Genomic DNA, 23,211 nt, shown 5'->3' on the forward strand with positions numbered 1-23,211 from the left:
TCACAGGAGAGAGGGTGGAGTTTAAATACAGATAGGAAACAGGGTAGGCGAGCAGTGATTGGTCCGCGGAGGCAACACACGGATCGACTGTCCTCCGCCTTTCAAATTTGGACCTTTGGATTTGTCCGGTTTGGACGGTAGAGATTGGGCGAAATGTTGAGGTCGGGATGAGTCTGAACGACTTGAGGAGGTTATGCAAATTTAGTGTAGTAAGCTGTTGGTGTGCTTCTCTTCTCACTTTGGCCGTGAATAAATGGAATTACAATGGTTGGTTTTTAGTAGGTTTTAAAGGGGGTTGTAACTGTGAATCGTAGCTCTTCAACGAGTGTAATCTTGATTTAGTTGATTAAGGATTCATGGAGAAATTCAATTTTAAAGATTTAGTAGTTTGATACAAGTTTTGAAGAAGATTTCAGACTTTCTCAGGGAATCTATGAAAGATCATCGATTGAGAGTGATATTAGCCTAGTATTGTGAAAGCGAAAGATAAAACAATTTGTACAATCTCCAAAGCAATGAAATGATACAATTTGTTTGTTATAGGATAACAATAACCGCAACTTAAGCAAGGTTTCATATAAGAAAGATTTTCTGAGATTGATTATCATGAACTTTTCATGTTACGTCACACTTTCTTAATTTTTATGTATGTTGGCTCAAATATTTTACTTCTAGATAAGTTAAAATACTTTTCATAGTCATTTAAATCCTAAACCACTAAATACGTAGGTGATTGTTGTCTATGTGCATCTAAATGATATACATTTAAAGGTTTACTTAGTCCCGGGGTATAACTGAGTTAATATGGATGGTATATTAGCGTAAGAGAGTAGAAATCGAATCTTCGAAAAAATGATTTTCTTGGAAAAAAAATCCCTTCTACCTAAAAAGATGCTAAGAGAATAGTCATTATGATTTACCTCCTTTCCAAATACCTTGGAATGAACGTGAAGGAAGGTGAGCACATCATCTTTTGTCAAAAAAGATTTACATTTTTTTAGTTTGCATTAGATATTCAACTTAGGCCGACTAGTTCTAAGGTGGTCTAATTGGCCCCACTGAAGTTTTTCAATCGACTGAACCTTTAGATGACAGAAGGTCTAAGTCGATGGATCGGTTCAGTCGACAGAATAATTCCAATCAGACGGATAGAAGGTCTAAGTTGATGCATCTAATTTTTTGAGTTGAGGTACCGTCAACGGATAGAAGGTCCAGTCGATGGATCGGTTTAGTCGACAGAATAATTTTTCAGTCGACGGAACGAAAGCTATAAAAGAAGTCCTCGAGCTCTGAGCCAAATATAATTGTTGCCTTCCAAATTTCTACTATGATTCTGTTGTACTAGTGCAAGCTACGACTACTACGATGTTGTTGAAACCATCGACAACCTATATTTATTCTTATACTCTTTTATTGTCAATACATTTTATTACTTACAATTTGTATACTCATTTGTAATATTATTTGAATATTTAGTGGATTGCTCAATGAAAGTGATCGACGATCACGGGTCTTGGAATAAGAGTCATCACAGGCTTTGAACCAAGTGAAAAAGTGCTTTTCTCTTGTCTTCTTAATCATTTTTATTTCCGCTTCAAACTCATGTTTTAACAAAAGAAAAAAAAGTTTTAAATGGACAAGATTCACCCCCCTCACTCTCAACGATCTTTCAATTGGTATCAAAATAAGGGCTCTTAATTTTGATGCAACCATCAATCAAGAATCTTTTTTCTTTGCTTTTATTTACCAGGGTGTTATTTTTATTTCTATTGCATTACTTACACCAAGACAAAAGTTTTGGAATTTCTGTTAAGTTTTCTTTGCAAATAAAATAGCTCGGTTCGACGGATATTCAATCGTATGTCCTCCACTCTTTAATGAAAATGACTTTCCCTACTAGAAAAAGGAGGATGAAAGTTTTTCTCAAAATAGACATTGAACAATGGTTCTACATTTGCCAAGGCTACAAAATTCTAGTCAAATATGGAGAAGTCCTCCCACTGAAAAAATGGAATGACAAAATAAAGAGGAAAATCCAAGTTGACTCAAAGACAACACACTCCAATGTAGACTAACAAATGAAGAGCTTAACCGAGTTGATCCATACGACAACGCCAAAGATCTTTAGGGCTGAATAGTTGAGCTACATGAGGGCACTAATGAAACCAAGGTAACTAAACAAAATCTCCTATTGAATCAATTACTCAATATCAAAATGAAGGAAGGCGAGATCGCAAATCAACTCCATACAAGAATCAAGTACATCCTTATCGGACACCAAATTGACACCCGTGAGCTAATAAGGTATGTATTAAACACATTCCCTCGAAACCCTTTATGGGCATCCATAATGGATGCTTATAAAGTATTAAGAGATCGTTCCAAAATTCATTTAGATGAATTTGTTGGTGTAATTTTCACTAACGGTCTAACTCAGATTTTGATGAATGACAAAGGAGTTAAATTAGGTATTTCTGTAATCTGATTACTTTACCAAGTGTGTAAGAATTGATGGCCTGAAAGATCGGACACCAGGCAGAAATCCAGCTAGGTCTGCGGGACCGAACAGTTGGTGAGAAGTCCAGATAGATCAACGGACTGACCGGATATATGACAGGAAGACTGGTTGGGTCTGCGGGACTGGACAACCGGCAGAAGTCCAGTATGTATTAAACTCATTCCCTTGAAATCCTTTATGGGCATCCATGGTGGATGCTAATAAAGTATTAAGAGATCTTTCCAAAATTCATTTAGATAAATTTGTTGATGTAATTTAAACTAACAGTCTAACTCAGGTTTTGATGAATGACAAAGGAGTTAATTTAGGTGTTTTTATGATCTGATTATTTTTCCAATTGTGCAAGAATTGATGGTCTGAAGGACTGGACACCAGACAGAAATCTAGCTAGGTCCGCGGGATCGGATAGTTGGTGCGAAGTCCAGATAGGTCAACGGGGCCAACCGGATATCTGATAGGAAGATCGGTTGGGTCCGCGGGATCGGACAACCTGCAGAAGTCCAGTTGGGTCTCCAGATCGGACAACTGGCATGAAGACCTGATGGGTCAAAATGCTAGTCAACCAATAACAAATTGGTAAGTAAAGGTAAGTCACCGTAGCAGAGTAACTAAGTGAGGACGCATCCCGATTGAGGGATAGTAGGTGTTGGTCCAGGTTAGGTCCATTTTGGATTCCTAATTCGAGACCTTAACTAGTTCCTGGTCTTGGGAGGATAGGAGCTAATTACTACTTCCTTTTTTTCACTATGCTAACTATGTTTTGCAGGTTAGATATTTTAGTTTTGGACTACCACAACTTGCATAGCAAAAGGAGCAAAAAGTCTTCGGATGAAGAGTACCCGAAGGCACCTTCATGCATTAGAAGGCGTACGAAGGCACCTTCAATGGCTTGAAGGTGCCTTCCAAGGGATAAATTTTGGACCCCGTCGCAGATAAGGCGCAACAAAGTTGGGATCAGATTTGACCCATTGAAGGCGTCTTCAACACCTATGGAAAGCGCCTTCCATTCCCTATATAAGGCAGTCTCAACCAAGTTTCATTCAAGAACTACTATACGAGCTACTACGTGTCAATTCGAGGTTCTGACTGCTCTGACTACCTGCTATGACTCTGTTGCGAAGCTGCTGCGCCTGACGACTGTTGGACCCCGTGGTAGTTTTGATGTGATCAACCAAGTTAGTTAGGTCCTGCTGTGTTTGATCCCTGTGTCTGAGTGTGCAGGAGCTTAGGAACACAGGAAGTCGAGCGGAAGACGCAGCTAGCGAGAAGGATGGCACGGGAAGGGAGCCGACGGGCTCGGTGCGTCCGAAGGACGAGAAAGCTGCGGAAGAGTACTCCGGTGGGCGTGAAGAGCGTGCGCGACGTTCGAGGGACGTTAAGCCGGGACGGAAGGCTGCTCGAGGAAGGTCGGAAATTGGGTTCGGGTGAGCCCTATTTCGGTTGGCCACAATCACCCAAAAGATCGGAGCATCGGAAGTCGCTACAAGCTGGAAACGAACTCAAAAGAGCTGAGCTGCCAGCTTGGAGGCGCCTCCAGCTTGAAGGCGCCTTCAACCAGGTTGAAGGCGCCTTCAGCCAGGCTGGAGGCGCCTTCAGCCTGATTGGAGGCGCCTTCAACAGGTCAAAATGACCGTTTTCGTTCGGATAGAGTTCTATCCGCTGACCGAGCCTTGGAGGCGCCTTGAACCTTATTGGAGGCGCCTTGGACCCTCGGGATAGAATTTCCAGAGGCTATTTAAAGGCCCCTGGAGCTAGGAATTAGATAACAACTCAAGCAATCAATCTGTTAGCAATTCCTAAGCAACTAGTGAGCTTCAAAAGTGTAAAAGGCTTCTCCGCCTTCAGAGAAGGAGATTTTTCTTACTACGCTTTTCTACTGTCCTGGATTAACAACCTCCTTGGTTATAACCAGGTTAAATCTCTAAGTCTTTTCCATTCGTGTTTCTTTTTCTGTTTCATTAATTTAGTTGCTGATTTAAATTCTGAGTTGAAATCCGAGGAGGGTATAGTTTGTTTTTGTTTTCAGCAATTCACCCCCCTTTTGCCGGTCTCCGCTGCACTAACAACGACTGCTCCAAGGACTTTTGATCGAGATCGGCAAACCAACACCGACACAAGAGCGCTCTCACATCGATCCCTACGTGTTGGTAACAAAGTTATTTTGTACTTAATTACTGAAAAAGGGAAGTGCAGTGTGTTACACTTCACCTAAATTCTTTGTACTTGATTCCCTCTTCCGAAGGTACCGGAAGAGGTATTTTAGTGGATTACCCATTGATAGGTCTGCGGGACTTGAGTCTTGGAGTAGGAGTCGCCGAAGACTCCTAATCAAATAAAACCGATCGTGTTTTCTTATGTTCTCTTTCTTCTTTGTTTTCTATTACGTATTTATCTTTTAAATTTCAAAAAGAACAAGTTTTTAAAATCACGTGATTCACCTCTCCCCTCTCATGTGCAATCGATCCAACATAATTTTTTTGTTAACTTGAACTACACAAGCAGTTTAACTCAAATCAAATTGAGAAAGGTATTGCTTTTATCACAGGACCAAGCAAGGAACCAAAATCAAAAGTCCAATTCGAGTATTAGTTCGAAGACAAATCTATCTCCGACTCAACCAAAGAAGAAATAGTAAATATGGTAAGAAAAATGTTTACTAACTAGAAGAAAAGATTTTCAAAGAACAATCTCAAAAAGGTAATACAATCCACACTAACTAAGTCACTGTCTGAGGTGGCATGTTATAGATGCCAAAAAAAAGGCACTACAAGTCTAATTGCCCAAATAACAAAGAAGGAACTCTAAATCAAGAAGAAGGAAGGCACTAACAGCAACCTGGGATGAACCATCATCAAAGAAATTGGACACAGACAAACAAGACAAAAGAATTTCTTGGCTCTAACGGCAAGAAAGTAACTCAACAAATTCTAGTCAGAATACGAGGTAGAATCAAGTCAAGAAGATGAGCCCGATGAAGAATCAAGCCATAGATCCATATCTTTTTCCGAAGGTTCCCAAAAGGTGACATCTAATTTGGAAATCAAATTTTTTAAAATTATCACATGCTTAAATAGGAAACTGTCTAAATATGACAAACAAGGAAGTTTACAGTCTTTTGGTGAAAATTAACCCTAAACTCTCAACTAACTAGGTTCAAAATGGAAACCCAAATCAAGTTGCAAGACTTGAGGAAAATTCCATATTATAAGGCGAAGATGAGAGACTCAAGGGAATGTTTGAATGGTTCACTTTTAGATCCAAGAATCTTGACATGATACTCGAATCTCAAAGGGTCGTGTATAATAAGTCTGATCTTAGATATCAATCTAAAACAACAAACAAATCATTTTTATCATTATTAATTAAAATAAAAATTATGTTAAAGCATGAGTTTCGAAAGCTTATCTAACAAAGTACGTATGACCAAATTAATACTATGTGTCTAAAAATGGCATTCATTACTTAAACATAAACTATAAAATCTATGCTAGGGGGAGGCAGTAAACTAGTTGTCACCTCAATAACTTAATCAATCCGTTTGGGTATTTAGGAATAGTGATATTAGAAAATTTTTTAACTTAGTTCCAAAAAAGACTGGGATGATAGTGTTCCAACAAAGCTAAGTCGAAAGCCTGTCTAGGAGAATCATATGTGTTCAACTTGGTACAATACTATTCTGAAAAGTATTTAAAAAGTGGTCCACTGTGATACTCAAGAAAGTTATATGTCTCGCTACTAACTAAAAACTTATTTTTAAGAAGCTTGTTTGATGAACCAAAAGTTAAGCCTGAAGCCAACATCGATTAAAATTAATTATCCCTTGAAAATTAATTAAATTAATTAAAACTAAATTAAAATCTTAAATTAATTTCAAAACTTAAATTCAATTAAGTTAAAATTAAACCTAAATTTAAATTAATCAAATTTAACCTTAATTTGATTAATCTTAATTAGCTAAACTTAATCTAAACTTAAACAATCTATAATTCTAATAAATCTTAAATTACCTAATTAAATTAATTAATCATTAATTAAAAATATTAATTAAATAAACATGATTGATCCTTAATGAATTTTAACTTGATAATTTAAAATTTAAAATCTTAACTTTAATTAATTAATAAATTACTTTAATTAATCTTAATTTAATTTTAAACAAATTAATTAAATAATCTGAAAGTTAATATTTAACATTAATCCTTAATCGATCCAAAAAATTAATTACGTTAATCCTAAATAAATTTAATTCAAAATAATAATTAATCAATTGAAACTAACCTTAATTTATCCTAAATTAAGCCTAACTTAAATAATTAAATAATCAAACCATTTAACTTAAATTAATCTATCAAACACTAATAATAATAAATTTTAAACTTAATACTTAATTAATTTCAACCTAATTAATTTAATTTTTAATAAATTTGAATTTAATCTCAAATTAATCTTAACTTCATGCAAAATTTATTGAATTTAATTTGAAATTAACTTAATTAATATGAAATTAAATTAATTATTTTATTATTTCAAAATTAACAATTAATCAATCTCAGTTAATACTAAATTAAAGAAATAATAACTCGTAATTAATAATCATCAACTTAATCAAAATTAAACAGCAGTAAATCTTAAATTAACTAATTAAATTAGTTGATTAATAACTTAATCCATTTAATTAATCCTTAAATAATAATTAACTTAATCTCCATAATTAAATCAAAAGATTTAACTTATTTAAAAGTTTAATTATTAAATTAAAAACTAATCTAAAATTTTTAATTAAATAAATTATTTCACATAAATGTAGGATTACCATGTTTGAAAATCTAGGATTGGTGAGATACTAGGAAAAGTAAATTGAAAATATTTTATTAATAAGCATCTAAGCATTTAGATCCTTAAGCATGAACTCCTAATTCCTTATACATATATGTATATCTTTCTTATGAACAACAAGGATATTATAAGGAGTATTAGGTTAAAAGTGAGATCCTCTTGAAAAACATATTTTGAAAAAGTGGTTGAAAATAAAATATTTTTGAAACATATCTTTAAAAAGAATTTGAAAAATGTTATCTTCAAATATTCTCTTTGAAAACATAGTTTCAACATAACTTCTTTTATTCTTGAAATTCTTTTGAAAGTATTCTTCAAAATAATACTTTAGAAAATATTTTTAAAAATCATGTTTTAAATATTTTTGAAATACCTTCAAATATTTATATATTTTTAAATTGCCCTTTAAAAATTACTATGCAAAATTCCTTGAAAGTCAATTTTTAAAACATTTTGAAAATACATATTTTTAACAAAGAAAAATATCTAGAAAGTATTTTTCTATTTTAGAAAATATATTTCAAAAATTACTTTTCAAAATATTTTTAAAAATTATTTTGTAAAATCCGTTAACTTAAAATAATTTTGAAATTATACTTGAAATGTAGATCTTGAAAATTAAAATTTTGAAATTATAAATTATCTTTCAAGAGAATAATGGAGATATTATTATTAGTGTAAAATCTAAAGAGTACCTTAGCAATCAAAACATTTATGTAAGTTTTTTTTATGTATCATAAAAGAAGTAGAAGAAGGGTATAAGTTAGAAACCTAATTCCTTTGACTTGATAAGTTGTGTTAAGTAATTAGAATAACTTAAGCATATTTGTCAAATATCAAAAATAGAAAAATTATTAGTGCAATCGACCTCCAGAATTTTAATGTTCAAAAATATGTTTAATGGATCTTGGTAAAGATTTACCTAGTTAAGTGAGAAGTCTAATCAGGTTAAGGTTGACTAGATGACTAACAAGGGGTGAGTGATCTACCGAGCAATTAGCAAGTCCAAGCCGGTCAAGGTGACCTGATGCTTAGCAAAAGAAAAATAGTCTTGAAGGAGTGAACTCTAAGTAAAAGCCCTACCAATGAAGTTAGGTGGTGAAAGTCCTAGTGAGTGAAGCTAGAAAATGAAAAATCTTAGGGGAGATAACCCTAGGTAATGAGAAGCCTTGGAGGAGTGAACTCCAAGCATGTGTAATCGAATGGTTTCTGGTTGACCGTGCACGGTCAACCGGACTAGTGGATTTTGGTAAACCTAAGTATAGTTTTACCAACATTATTTTACATTACTATTATTGTTGTTGTGATAATTTAGTATTGTAGGAAAAATCTTAATGGATCAGGTGATCAGACATTGAGTAGAGAAATAGTTCTGGTTTTCTGAAGGACCAGATGTTTGGTAGGTAAGTTGAGGTAAGCTACTGGAGGTAGTGAAGTGAGATTGTGCCCCATTTGGGACAAACCTTAGGTACTGATCAAACTGAAAAAATCAATGGAGATTTCTAAGTTGAGATCAAGATAGTCCTTACTGTCTTAATATTATATACTATATTTGTTCTAACTCTATTTTGCAGGAAAAATATTATGCTATTGTCTAACACTGTTTTGCAGAATTTGTTGTTTTATCGATAGAACACAAGTGTTCAATCGAAGGATCGAAGAAAGATCATAACAATGAGATTTAATTAGAATACAAAAGGGAACATTTAGATTCAGTTTCATTGACATATCAAGGGGATTAGTCAATGAATTAGTTTTTTTCATATTTAATGGAGATTCGAGTCAAAACAGAGAAGGTAAAAAGTTATTCAGTCGATGGAACATAGTTGATCAATCGATGGAACAATAAGATTTCTAGGATCAAACATGTAGAGTCTCAGCAAACAAGGAAGGAGTTGTGGTACTGTTGACGCATAGAAGGTTCAGTCAACAGATCAGTTCAGTCGATGGAATAAATTTTCAATCAACGGAACTAAAGTTATAAAAGAAGCTTTTGAGCTCTGAGCCAAGTATAACTGTCGCTTTCCGAATTTCTACTACGATTCAATTGTACTAGTGCAAGCTGCGACTACTACAACGTTGTTGAAGCCATCGACAACCTACACTTATTCTTATACTCTTTCGTTGTTGGTACATTTTATTACTTGCAATTTGTATACTCATTTGTAATATCATTTGAACATTTAGTGGATTGGCCAACGAAATAGTCGACGATCACGGATCTTGAAGTAAGAGTTGTCACATACTCCGACTCGTGTTTTTATAAAATAAAAGAAAGTTTTAAAACGACGAGCTTGGCCCCCCCCCCCCCCCCTCGTCCTCAACGATCCTTCAATTTTGATGTGTTATAAAATAATAAAAAATCAGGGCTCGTTATGTCTCTACCTAAGTATGTTCATGGGCTGATGGAGTATGGTGAAGAGTGGAATGGGACACTCGAGGGACCAAAAAGGACGAGGAGAATCGGGCATGACAAGCCTTGGTAGAAGATACAACGAGTGAGAAGGATAACATGGAAAGACAGCTAACAAACTCGGTGCATTTGAGAGATGAAGCGCTACAGAAGAATACTTCTAAGCAAGAATGATAACACGAGGAGTGAGCATCAGAGGAGCTAGAGGAAGTTGTGCGAGGAGTTGGATCCAATCTGTAGGTCCCGAGTGATCAGTTAGAGGGGGGTGAATAACCCTATAAATGAAATTAAGCACTTCTATTGCTTTTCAGCTTAGTAATGAACATATGCTAGTTAGTTAGAAATAAAACACATAAAAAGAAAGTAAGAGATACAAAAGAATTTACTTTGTTTGCAACCAGGGAGGTTGCTAATCCAAGACAGTGGAAGCTCACTAAGATTCTCTTTCGATGTAGGTGGAGAAGTCTTTTACAAGCGTTGAAAGTACAAATAACTAAAAATACTATAGGACCCTTGGCGGCTAGCTAGAGGAAGATGAATATCCTTGCAAAGAAAAACAAAGCGAGCCTTCCTCGATCTCTATAGCTTTATCAAAATTAACACTTGTAATAAAATAATTAAAGACAAAAATTAAAAAGAAGGGCGCAAAGAAATTACTTGGTTACAACTGGAGAAATTGTTAATCCAAGGAAGTTGAAGGTCACTGTCAAATTCTCCTTTAGGCGGGGAAGCCTCTTACAACGTTGATGTCTCACAATAACAAGGTTGAAATCAAGTAGAATCAATTACAAGTGTTCTCAAATGTTCTATCCAACCATTTAGACCAAGGTTGTATTTATAGCCTTGGTCGGGGCGCCTGGAAGAGTTCAGATGCCTCTAGGAGAATAAAACTTTATCCCCGTCGTAACGAATCGCGATTATCATGATCTAGATAAACTTCATGGTCTGAGCGCCTGGACCGTCCAAGCACCCGGACCAAGTTAACCTTGTGTTAACTTGTTTGTCCGGACTTGGTTCGGGCGCTCGGACCATCTAGGTGCCCCGAACAAGTTAACCTTGTGTGTAACTTGTTTGATCCGAGTTCTTGCTCCAGCTCCGCTTGCTTGGGTCCGGGTCTTCCGCTCCAGCTCCGATTCCACTTGCTTGGGTGATTTATGCCATCCGGAATAGAGCTCACTTGGGTGATTCCGACCTTCTCGAGAAAACTTCCGCTCTGGCTTCTCGTCCCTCTGAATCGCCGCGTGCTTCCTTCTCGTCCGTTGGCGTACTCTTCTGCAACTCCTCATCCCTCGGATACACTGAGCCCGTCGACTCTCTCCCGTGTCATCCTTCTCGCTAGCTGCATCTTTTGCTCGTCTCCTCGAGTAATCTTCCACTCCGACTTCTCGTCCCTCGGAAACACCGCACCCTCCATTTTCATCTGTCCGCATACTCTTTCGAAGCATCTCGTCCCTCGGACGCACTGAGCCCGTTGGCTCTCTCCCGTGCTATCCTTTTCACTAGCTGCGTTTTTTGCTCAACTTTCTGTGCTCCTAAGTTCCTGCACACTTAGACACAAGGTTAAAAACCAATAGGACCTAACATGACTTGGTTGATCACATCAAAACTATCTTGGGTACTAACAAACATGATTAAGAAAATGAAGTACAAGTGTGTTTTTCAAAAAGGAGAACAAGCTCTCCTTTTATAACCCTCTAGTTAGATTTGACCGCTGGTGAACGTGGCAACTGCGGGCGCATGGAGCAAGTTCAGGCGCCCCTAGCAGTGCACCTTATCTATTTCGTAATGACTCTTCAATGGTTTAGTGATAATTTTTTATCCTCACCTGGGTGCCTAGACTGGTCTTGACTCCTAGAGTGTTGTTGACGTGGACTCCTAGAGTTATCTTCATCGTAATGGGCAAAGGGGCACTTGTTCGATACCAGGATGGTACAAGTGCCTAGAGTCCGGGCGCTTGGACTTGATTTAGGTGTGTGGACAAGTCAACACATAGTTGACATGTCTGGCTATTGTTCCGGTCACTTGGGTGATTCTCCGGCCATCTAGAGTTGAGTTCACCGAAATCCAACTCCGGCCTTCTCCTCAAGCATATTTCCGCTCTGACTTCTCGTCCCTCAGAAGCATTGCATACATCCTTCTTGTCCGCCGGTGTACTCTTCCATAGCACCTCGTTCTCGGATGTATCGAGCTCATTAACTCACTTCCCATGCTATCATTCTTGCTAGTTGTGTCTTTTGCTCGACTTCTTGTATTCCTAAGTTCTTGCACACTTAGACACAAGGATTAAACACAAAAGGACCTAACTTAAGTCGGTTGACTACATCTACCCCAGGATACTTTCACAGTCGACCAAACAATAGAATTGGTCAATAAAATGTAAGGATAGGTCGATTGAACCTATAGATTGGTCAACCGAATGCCACATCAACAAAGAGAAATGGTCGTTGAGTGGATGAGAGTGTTGGCCTCGTTAGCAAGCCATGTCAGTAAATGATCGAGAAGTTGGTTGTTTCAGCGGATAACGCTAATCCACTACATCAACAAACGGTCTAGCAAGCAGCCGTTGAATGTATAAAAGCTTATCTGCCACATCACCTTTTTTGGTCGACTGAACAACTCGATCGGTCAATGAGAATGCCTTAACGACACTTTGAACATTATTTATAAATAGACACAAGGAGCTTAGTTGTAAAAATAACACTTGAATTACATTCCTATTTTAATTACTTTCAATTGTACTCTCGAGCCCTATTATTTTAAGAGATTTCTCTACCTCTGCGACATTTTCGAAGAGGAGAAAATAATGAATCTTTAATAATTCTTGGACTAGCAACTGATTGATTGTAAACCAAGTAAAAGTACTTAGCCTTTTTCTTTTATGTATTTTATTTTGTTTACTTAATGTGCATATAGTAAGAGAAATTAATGTTTTATTTACAGGACCGCGTCACCTCTTGTGATCTAAACCGCACCCGTTTCTCCAACAGCTAAGATTCAATCCTTAGATACTTAAGAATCGTGTCATAAAATGGTTTACTTATGATAAACCCAGCTAGCTCTAGGGCGACTGGCCCAATCCTATAGAATTTTTTCCATCGGCCACAAGGATAAATCGGGAAGTTTACTTATGATAAACCTAGCTAGCCTTGGGGTGACTGATCCGGTTCCATAATTTTTTTTTCACTGCCTATCAAGGTAAATCGTGAAGTGCTCGTGTGGCTGAAAAACACAACATCTTTTGGTTGCGTGCCTCATTTGGAGAAAAAATTCTTATAAATTTGTCATAATTAGAGATCAAATCGTAGATATTTGGGTGACAATCTGGATACCCTATCGCTACACCATGACCCCCGGGGGTACAAAATGGTTTACTAAAAAAATGATAATCCCAGTTAGTTTCATTGACTATCCCTAGGGCTGATCAGCCCTGCCCCACAAAATTTCCCTACAGACCACTAGGGTAAATCGGGAAGCGCGCACAGCGGACAACTCAGAAGCCCAGCATCCTTTTGGTTCCGCGCCCCATTTAGAGGAAAAATTCTTACAAATATATTATAGATAGAGATTGAACCGTGAATATTTAAGAGATAATCTGTATGTCATATTTTGACATCATAACATAGGAATACAAAATGTTTTACTTATGTGACTCAGTTGGTTAGAGCGTCGTGCTAATAATAAAATAGTTTACTTATGACGGCAAAAGATAAATACGTTCACCCCTAGCACTCCCATCAACTCGCCCTAGGGCCAACACGGAGGAGACAAAATGATTTACTTGTGATGGCAAAAGGCGAATACGCTCGCCCCCAGCACCCTCGCCAATACATCTCAGGGTTAATACGGAGGAGGTAAATCACGGACGGCTATTAGCCTTTAGAATAATGACTAACACATAAGGGAGATATTTACCAAAAATGATTTACTTATGATCATTATTCATATTGCTTTGATTTTTTAAACCACTTAATTATACATTTGTATAATTATTGTATATGTTTCGTGTAATTTTTTTATACTATGTATCTATATATTAGAACTTAGACTAATATTCTGGGTAAATATTCTAATCCTATATTCTGCCCATCAAAAATAAATTTAGAAAGTATGATAACCGGCACCCACGCGTCACTAGAAATTTGATCATTGTAAATTCACTTTGCAAGGAAATTAAACTCTCACTGCTCGAGAGAAATATGAAACCTCTTTTTACTACATCATGTAGACTCAGGGCCGGCCCTGAGGCATGTCACCGGAGACGACGGCCAAGGGCCCCCAATTTTTAGGGGGCCTCAAATTTGACATACATATATAATATATATTATATATAATTAGATTGTTTTAATAAAAACCCTCCAAAAAAATTTATTGGATTAATAGAAAAAAAGAAGGAAGGTAAATGATCATTTTTTCTCTTTCCAAGATTTTATTATTTGTACAACTCTTTCTTTATTAATTTATTTACAAAAGTCATAAATTTTTAAAGAGTAAAGTATGAATCATGAACGCTAATTTTTTCCTTTCTTCTCCTTTGAATCTCTTTAAATTTAATTAGAAAAGTTTATTCTCTAATTGAAATTTTAGTTTCATCAATATTATCATTCATCAATATATAAACTTACAACGTAAGTTTCTTATTGTCAATATTCAATATTGATTTTTAATATTGTATTGGAGCCAATGTTTTATGATTTTTCTTATAGATTTGAAAGAGTTAAAATAAATCATCCCAATTTTAATCATCATAGAATATATTATATCGATTGCTTTAAGTATAAACCAAGTTTTATTATTCTTCAACTATTATTTTCACTACTTGTGTTTATTTCATTGTTAGCTTTGTTGCTGGTTTTATGTGTTTTATTTTTACACTTGAAATTAGTAGTACAAATATGTTTTCAAAGAAATATCAACCCTGGAGTCAGAAAATAAACAAAAAAAAAAAGAGTGGAACAGATTATTAAAACTCACAAATGTATTCTTTGTAAGTTTTTTAAAGCTAGCTCTTCAATTGAAGATTCAATTGATGAATTACAAGAAAAAAGTCATGAAGAACTAAATGATCATACAACAAATGAGCAGCAATTGAGTAATTAAGAAGAACTAAATGATAATACAATCAATGAACGAGAAGAATTGAGAGAAAATGATGATCATAATCATGCAACGAATGAGCAGGAAGAATTGAGAGAAGATGATGATAATGATTTGCATATAAATAGCTTGACAATTTTATATATCGAAAATGAGATGCTAGAAAATTTTGATTTTGAAAATCTTATTGATGATTTTACTTCTCAAAATGCTAGAAGATATAGATTTTTTTCAATGATTATTTCATATTTATTTTTTTTTCGTATTCATAGGTATTACACTTTTTGAAGAAACTTAAGAAATATATTTTGTATGGTGTTGTACTTTTTGAAGAATCTTGAGAAATATATTTTGTATGGAGTTTATCATATTTTAAATGAAATATATTAATTTTCAAGTTTTCTTATTAAACTTATTCAGATTGTATGTTAATATATTTTTTTTCCTATAGAGATCCCTTTTTTCTTTTCGCCCAAGGGCCCCGAAAAATCAGGGCCGGCCCTGTGTAGACTTTGAACTTTTTAACATATTGGATTGACGGTGTTGTTTAAGTTAGGCTCTCTCAATCATAAATCAAAGTCAATCAACTTAAGACATAACTTTTCATATAATGCCTAAAATATATATATATATATATATATATATATATATATATATATAACTTTTCATATAATGCCTAAAATATATATATATATAGAGAGAGAGAGAGAGGGGTCTTTGATTTTCTAATGCCATATTTATTAGTTTTTTAATTATTTATAAAATTTATCTGTTTGTCAAACACATGGATTTCATGAATCAAAGTAGAGGCCAAAGTTCTTCTAAACTCGTGAATGATTATTAAACTCCAAGAACAACTTGAAGATCATTGTGTGGACGAACGCTATTGCAATGTTATGCTATTTCTTATGTGCTAGTGATTCTAGTAAAATTAAAAAAAAAAGTGATTATGTTGTATCTTCGTAATTCGTCTAAAAAAATATGGAACCGTCACATCAGCGGTCCTCCTAGAGTTGATCCACGGATATGGAGGAAGATAAATATAGATACACAGATTAAAAATATATAACGGAGACGTTAAGCTCAGGCAAGCAATGATACCCCAAAGATCAACTCTTGAACTTTTTAACCACATAATAATCATGGACTCCTCTGTGCTACTTCGTAATTCGTCTCCAGATAAGGGTCAAAGTCACTTACGCCTCCGCCGCCGAAATTTATAGTCAGTAGGTTGCGCTTGACGCTAGCGCCCGTAGCCGATCCTCCTCCACCTACGCCTCCGCCGCCGCGGCGCCACCGCCGGTGCTCCTCTCCCCCTGATGGACTCGCTCTGCTGGATCTATCACATCCCTCTTCAACTGGCCACGTTGCGTCCCCATCCCGCTTCCTTGTCGTTCTATTCCGCCGGCTCAAAGCCCTTCTCCATCTCTCCCCCCAAACCCTTCTCCTCCACGTCCTCGCCACACAGGCCCCTTCCCATTCTCTCCATTCGGGCCTCCGTCTCCCCCACTAAGCCTACCCCTTCTCCCATTCCTTCCCTGCTCAGATCCATTTCCACCGCGGCCGCCGTCTCCGCCGCCCTCTTTCTCTTCCGCCTCCGAAACCCCGCGTTCGCCGCCGCTTATATCCCTCCCGCTGCATCCGAGGATGTAAGGTTCCAAACCCTCTCCTCCTCCAAACGCTCGAAAATCCCATTCGAAGGCGATCGAGAGCGTGCCCTCGAGCAGCGCTTGGCCTCCCATCCCGACGACGTCGAGTCCCTCCGCTCCCTCATGGAGATTAAGATCAGTGCGCAGAAGCTCGTCGAGGCAATCGGGATCGTCGATCGTATGATAGCCCTCGAGCCCGAGGATGCAGATCTCCAGTTGCTCAAGGCTCACCTAAAGAGCAACAACGGAGAGGCGGGGACCGCGAGGATGTTGTACGAGGAACTCCTGGAGAAAGACCCCTTTCTCGTAGAAGCCTATCATGGGCTTTTCATGTCGGCTTCGCAGTCCGACGACGACGATGATATCGACGATGTTTTGAGGAGGATTGAAGGTGCCATGGAGTTGTGCAAGAAACACAACAGAACCGAACAATTGAGGGATTTTAAATTGCTGATTGCGCAGATTAACATTATTGAAGGGAATTATGAAGATTCGCTTGAGATTTACCAAGAATTGGCAGAAGAGCAGCCGAGTGATTTTCGACCTTACCTGGGTCAGGGGATTGTCTATACTTTGTTGAGGAAGAAGGATGAGGCGGAGAAACACTTCAGGAAGTATCGGAGTCTCCTTCCAAAGGATAATCCTTATGCAAAACTATTTGAAGATAACGTGACTGCAGTGAAGTATTTTCAGCAAATGCAAGAGCAAAAGGGAAAAACTGCATTGAAGAGTTAAGGTCATTGATGGTAAGAGATGTTCCTTATGTATTCGGTTTTGCCATCCATCTTGTTTAGAAAGTGTCGAAATAAATTGCTACAACAAGCCTTAGTTATTGCCAACTTTTGAACAATATTTTTGTGGCTATGCAGTTTGTGATGCAAAGCAAAATTACTGACTATCATTTGACTTCGCGGATCGGATTATTCTAGATTAAGCCACCATTATACCATTTGAGTTTTTTTTTTCTTTCTATAGCTTGATTAAATTTCCAAGTGTCAATTGCTTGTTATTAGGAATTGGTTCTTCCAGTGTGGGAGCACAACATTTTTCGTTTGCGTTTTTTCTCGAGTATAGTTAAATTAAAACTTCAAAGAACAGATGATATGGATTTACATTTCTTAGTTATTTTAAACTCACAGTTATTGATTTAACCTTTCAGCATAATGAAGTTAACATCATAGTGGTTGTTTGAATAAGTAAATCGACATATTGGTCTCTAAATCAATTACTCCATATCCTAGTATTAGTGGATTGACCTTTATTTCTAACTCCTTTGTCTAAAAGTAAATCTTTGATGAAGATTGAGTATATCTTCCATTTAGAAAGTGGAATATGTATGATGCAACCCAAGTAGTCTTGCGCAAACAAATAAAAAAATATCGCATAGAAAAAATACTTTATCAAGCAAGCAAAAGATGGATTAATGTGGGAGTTAAGGTCCATTTTCAAGATTCCAACGCAAGCAAAAAAATAATATGGGGTTTTTTAAGGACAATTTTTTAAGGGGTGTTCTAAGGTGAAGGTTTTAAGAGGTTCATTTAAGATTGAGTTTTGTGATTCCATTAAATTTTCTTCATTCTCAAGAGAAGTCACTTAGGATGGGCATGACTTGGTTTGTTGGTTAGGTGAGAAAAATTGGAATAAAACCAAAATATTTCGCTTTGAAAATTTCAACTGAGGATGAATCTAATTATTTTAGGTCTGGTTCAGCTGGAAATCCTAAATTGGAAAATAAATATGTTTTCACAAAAAAATGATCAAGCACTAGTTAGTTCCATATAATATTTCTATACAGAATAACAATGAAACTTTGCTGCAATATTTCTATAGTTGAGCTCGATAAGCTCAAGTTTGATTCAAGCTTGATAAAAAATTTAATAAATAAATTTGAACAACTTTATAAGTAAATCAAGTAATCAACAACCTCAAACACAAGTAACCTTGGCTCAGCACATCTCAATCACACTCCTATATACTTACAATATAGCCATGTATAGAGCTTGATGGAGGATTAAGAATCATATAGTCGACCCTAGATAGTCGGGAGAGACACATCTTAATGTTGTTGTTATTGGTGTTTATATGCACACGTCTATATGTTCCTTTGTAAATAAAGAATAATTTTTAGAAGTGATACAAACTTAAAACGTACTAGCATAATTTAGCATATGCGATGTGTGAAACTTCGAAATCTTGGGACCTGCAATATAGGGAGAGACTATTTGATAAGTCGTAACTTTTTATCAGTCTTCCAACCAACCTATGCATCTCTCCATTTGAGAATATGTAAAACAAAAGTATAGAAGATTAAACTAAGGGAAGTGTAGTTAGGGATTACAAATCATAGGCATCGTACATGAGGTCAATGGAAGATAATATCTCTGTAATCAAACCCAAATAGTTGGGACAGTCACAGTTTGATAATGATGATGACAAACTGAACCCTTGTTGCTGCCAATGGCTATAAAATTGTTTAATGTGATAGTGAGTAGTACCATTTCATCTCACCTTGTACAAGTATTCGAGTTGGCTAAGCTCTTATGTTTAATTTGCTTTTATCTGACTCTTATTTTCTTGGTTTCTTTGATTGCGCCATCTCTGGTTGATGAAAAATATGATCGTCCATTTGTTTATGCCTTACCCATACCATGTGACTGGTAGTTTGTTACTTTGATTTAGTCTTATTTTGCAATGCAAATGAAAAATTAAATGTTCATCTTATTCTAGTTCATATTTCGAGCGTGTGTTTTAGTAATCACAATAAATGTTGTTTTTATTGTTTGTGTAGATTCTGAGGATACCATATGAAGCAAGGTCGAGAATTTGATTTGGTTCTTGCCACAATATTGTTGCACCATGGTTATCAGGCCAGCTATGCCATTAGGTTTGTTTGATTCATTTGCCTTATCAGCAGCAGCACCGCGTGAGGCTGTGTTGCGCTTCACTTAGTGCCGTTACTCCAGCACTCTAACACTGGAAAATAGAGAGAGGAAAGAACTTTGTCTAGTTAAATATCAAGCTAACAATATGTAAGCAAGTTGTAAGCTTCAACTGCTTGATCTTGACCATGTGCATCTTTCTTGTCAGTCAGCTCTGTTTAATTTAATGTCATCAATAACACCAACAGAAGCATTTTATAATTTAACATGTCCGAGGCATAACTTTGTTTCTGACATCTAATTGAAGATTCAGTGAGATGTGTTGCAGCAAAGGTTGTTTAATATGCTAATTTGTTTATCTGCTTCAGAGCTGCGGGCAGCTAAAGATTGAATTCAGTTCTGTGCAACGATCCTTCGTGTATGTAATCTGGTAGTAATTATTGGATCCTAAACTCTGCACCAATCTTGTCGCTCTATCTGAAGAGTATATAAGCCTATGCATTTGATAGAAAATCTTGATGCTAATTTTCTTTTTTGCTTTTGCATGTAAATGACCTTGATATCATTTGTTGATAATATCACTTGGGCCAATTGGGAGTCTGAAGCATTAGTCTGATACACTGTTTAGTGGATTGGGCATGGACTGCCTATCCCGCTGAACACAGCAAATTCATTTATGTCAAGTTTTTCTTCATTGAGATTGATCTTCATGAAACTAGAAACTAGATTTGGGTTCATAAATTCACTCTTGCACGAGAAGCTCTGCTAATATGTGTCACTCTCATTACCTCATGTTGTAATGGTTGATAAATTCAATTTCTGTGTGTAAAAGATGAGACAAAAGTGACAGGTTTGGGACCGTCCATGACTCATTGTGACCGATATGTTATTGATCACGAGTGCAAATGGGTGAAAACCGTCTCTCAGGGTGTCAGAGAGATTAAACTAATTTATCATCTTTCTTTTCTACAGGGTTCAGAAGGAAAGGAAGGACTCAAGGATGTGTGGTAGAATTAAAAACCCAAGCACGATGATGGGCGTGGAGACGAATCTAATATCATTGTCGTCGTCTTATGAGGTAATTCATCTTTTTCTTCCACTTGTTGCAAAGAATTGAATAGTTGGCTGTGTGTTACGAGGTAGGCGAGCAAGTCTCCTTGTTTCCTGTCGTCTTGCTCTGTCTTTTCTCGGACCGTGGGACCCTCTCCACATCTGCAGCTCATGCCGCATTCTTTCCATGCATTGCCGTAATGTCGTTTCTGTCATAATCAATTCATAGTTTTTTTGGTTGCTGTCGTTTTCTATAAAAACGATCAAATTTTGTGCGGAGATTATGCCATAATTCAGTTGCAAATCAGCTGGCAAAATGTCCACTAGTTTTTTTTTATGGAGGGAATCTTAAAATTGAAGGTAGGATATACTTTTTATCCTGAGATGATAAATAATTACATATTAGAGGTGTGATTTGTTAAAATGTCTTCTAACGTTAGTACTAATTGCATGTGAGATATTGGACATTTATCTTGTTAATATAGTTATACATTCTAAAATTCTTGGACGGTCAGGCCTTAACTTCAGTGTTTGCCTATAGATTCTTATTCTCGACATCATTTTTTTTCTATATATTTTCATTTTACACATTTCAAATCAGGATACTTGCAATTGTTTAAGGAACTTTGCTAGGGCATCAGTGGAAAAATGATTAGGTGAAAAACCAGAATCATATGCTTCCATTTGATCCATGGATTTACAATTTCCCTTCTCCTGCATGGAGTAATCAATGGTTTAACTTAAAAAAATTACCATGTCATTAATTATATATGTAATTAATTGGCATCGTGATTAAAATAAGTGTACTTGTAACTTGAGTGGGGGACGATGTCTGTTAACTTACATATTCATTTGTTACTGTCTTCTTGACTTTTCTAGGCATTGCTGCTTCAATTTTCTTTGTGGAACCCAAACTACATAAATTAAATCTAGCTTGCCTTTTTATTTACATGCACTAATCATACTTGTCTCCCCCATCTAATTTAACACGCTGGTTGATTATATAAATCTGAACTCAAGCCAGTCGGTAATGATGATTTTTAGATTGAGAGAGCACTTCCAGCACAGAAAAGAAAAATTAAAAAAGATGTGATTGCAGTCCGAGTTGGGGTTGGTGAAGTTGATGAGTTTGGCAGATTCAAATAAGGGTTTGCCGTTTGCATTTAGGGTGTTCATCTCTATGGCATGAATTTTTTAATTGAATAGTTACACACAGACACAGCAAGCACACTCATTGCATTTAGATTGTTCATCTTTATGGTATAATCACATCCATGTGTCTAGGACATTTATAGGGCTTAATTCATGAAGTTTAGGGAAGAGTTGTGATTATGAGGGAGAGTATCTCCATGGATGTCGAGAAAAAAAATTGCTTATGGTCAGAAGCTGTTTAAGAATTTGTTTGGTAGAATAAGTTTTTGATGATATATAATACTACTCCGGTTGCCTAGATCAATTTCAGATGCCCCACGTACTTAGTCATGCATGAGAGTCATCCGTCGACTATATATATATATATATACTTAGTATTATAATTCAACCTTTTAAATCTTAAAAATAAATTTTTATTAGTATAACTGAAAATTTTAAAAAATAAATAAAAAAAATCAACGTTTCGTTGATTGTGAGAGCCGCCCATGCCTATCGCCCATAGGGGTGTGCAAGCTATCAACTTGTTTGTGTGTGTATATATAAAAGTTGTTAACCTGCACACCCATTCATGCATGACTCCGCGGGCGATTGAGTGAACTTGAGGCGCTTGAAAGTGATTTGAGTGCTCAAAAGCGAGTTGGGCGCTCCGATTGATTTCCTGGCACCCCAAGTTCACTCAATCGCCTATGGAGTCACGACGGGTATGCAAGCTAAAATTCATATATATAGCACACCACACTATGTACGATTGTGCGGTGCATAGTTTATTATTTTTTTTATTAGCTTGTGAATAAGTCATTTAGGGTTTAGGGATGGTGTTATAGTATTAAATCTAAAAAAAAATTGAGTTGCACATAGGGTTGCGACTTAAAATGAGTGGTAAATCAAAACTCTCTCTCTCTATATATATATATATATATATATATATATATATATATATATATATATATATATATATATATATATATATATATATATGTTTTATCCTGCACATCTCTCATGGTCAACAAGCATGGGTGACCTTTTTTAAGTTTTCATTATGTCAATAAGATTGTCTTTAGAGTTTAGAAGTTGAGTTACAGTATTAAGTAACATAAAAAGTTTAAATTGATTTTTCTAAGGGTTCATGAAATGTGTAGTGTGTAGTCACTCTGTGCACACCCACATTGGTGCCTCAATGCATACGAGGCACCCCACTACACTCAGACGCTGGCGATGCGCCCAGCAGAACACCCCTACTATTAGAGCATCCATAATAAGAGAGGATATTTTTTCTAAATATTTATGGTCCCCATTTCTACATCATTTTTCAAATATCTCACTCTTCAAATATTACAAATCTCATAATCAAATATTTCACCAATCAAATATTTATGGTCTAACCCATTAAATATTTTATTTTTAAATATCTCCAATTTTACAATTAAATATTTCACCTAATAAATATTTATGTCCCATAATCATTTTATTAATTTATATCTAATTTTATATTTAAATAAAATTAATTATATTTTAAATTCTTTAATTTAATATAATTTATCTACTATTTATCTATAAATATATTTTTTTACATATTATTTAATATAATTATTTTAATATTAATATTTTATTCAAAAAAGA

The 23,211-nt window shown here is 35.8% G+C and overlaps 1 protein-coding gene across 1 annotated transcript; it reads left to right on the plus strand.

Annotated features, from left to right (window-relative positions):
* The first annotated feature begins 16,029 nt into the window (after positions 1-16,029).
* Positions 16,030-19,705, plus strand: LOC122036183 (protein SLOW GREEN 1, chloroplastic-like). The gene is made up of 2 exons (XM_042595433.1): positions 16,030-17,256; positions 19,299-19,705. The coding sequence occupies exon 1, from the start codon at positions 16,181-16,183 to the stop codon at positions 17,243-17,245; it is 1,065 nt and encodes a 354-aa protein (XP_042451367.1). The 5' UTR covers positions 16,030-16,180; the 3' UTR covers positions 17,246-17,256; positions 19,299-19,705.
* The last annotated feature ends 3,506 nt before the right edge of the window (positions 19,706-23,211 follow it).

This window comes from Zingiber officinale, unplaced genomic scaffold (assembly GCF_018446385.1).
Source record: "Zingiber officinale cultivar Zhangliang unplaced genomic scaffold, Zo_v1.1 ctg134, whole genome shotgun sequence".
Classification (NCBI taxonomy): domain Eukaryota; kingdom Viridiplantae; phylum Streptophyta; class Magnoliopsida; order Zingiberales; family Zingiberaceae; genus Zingiber; species Zingiber officinale.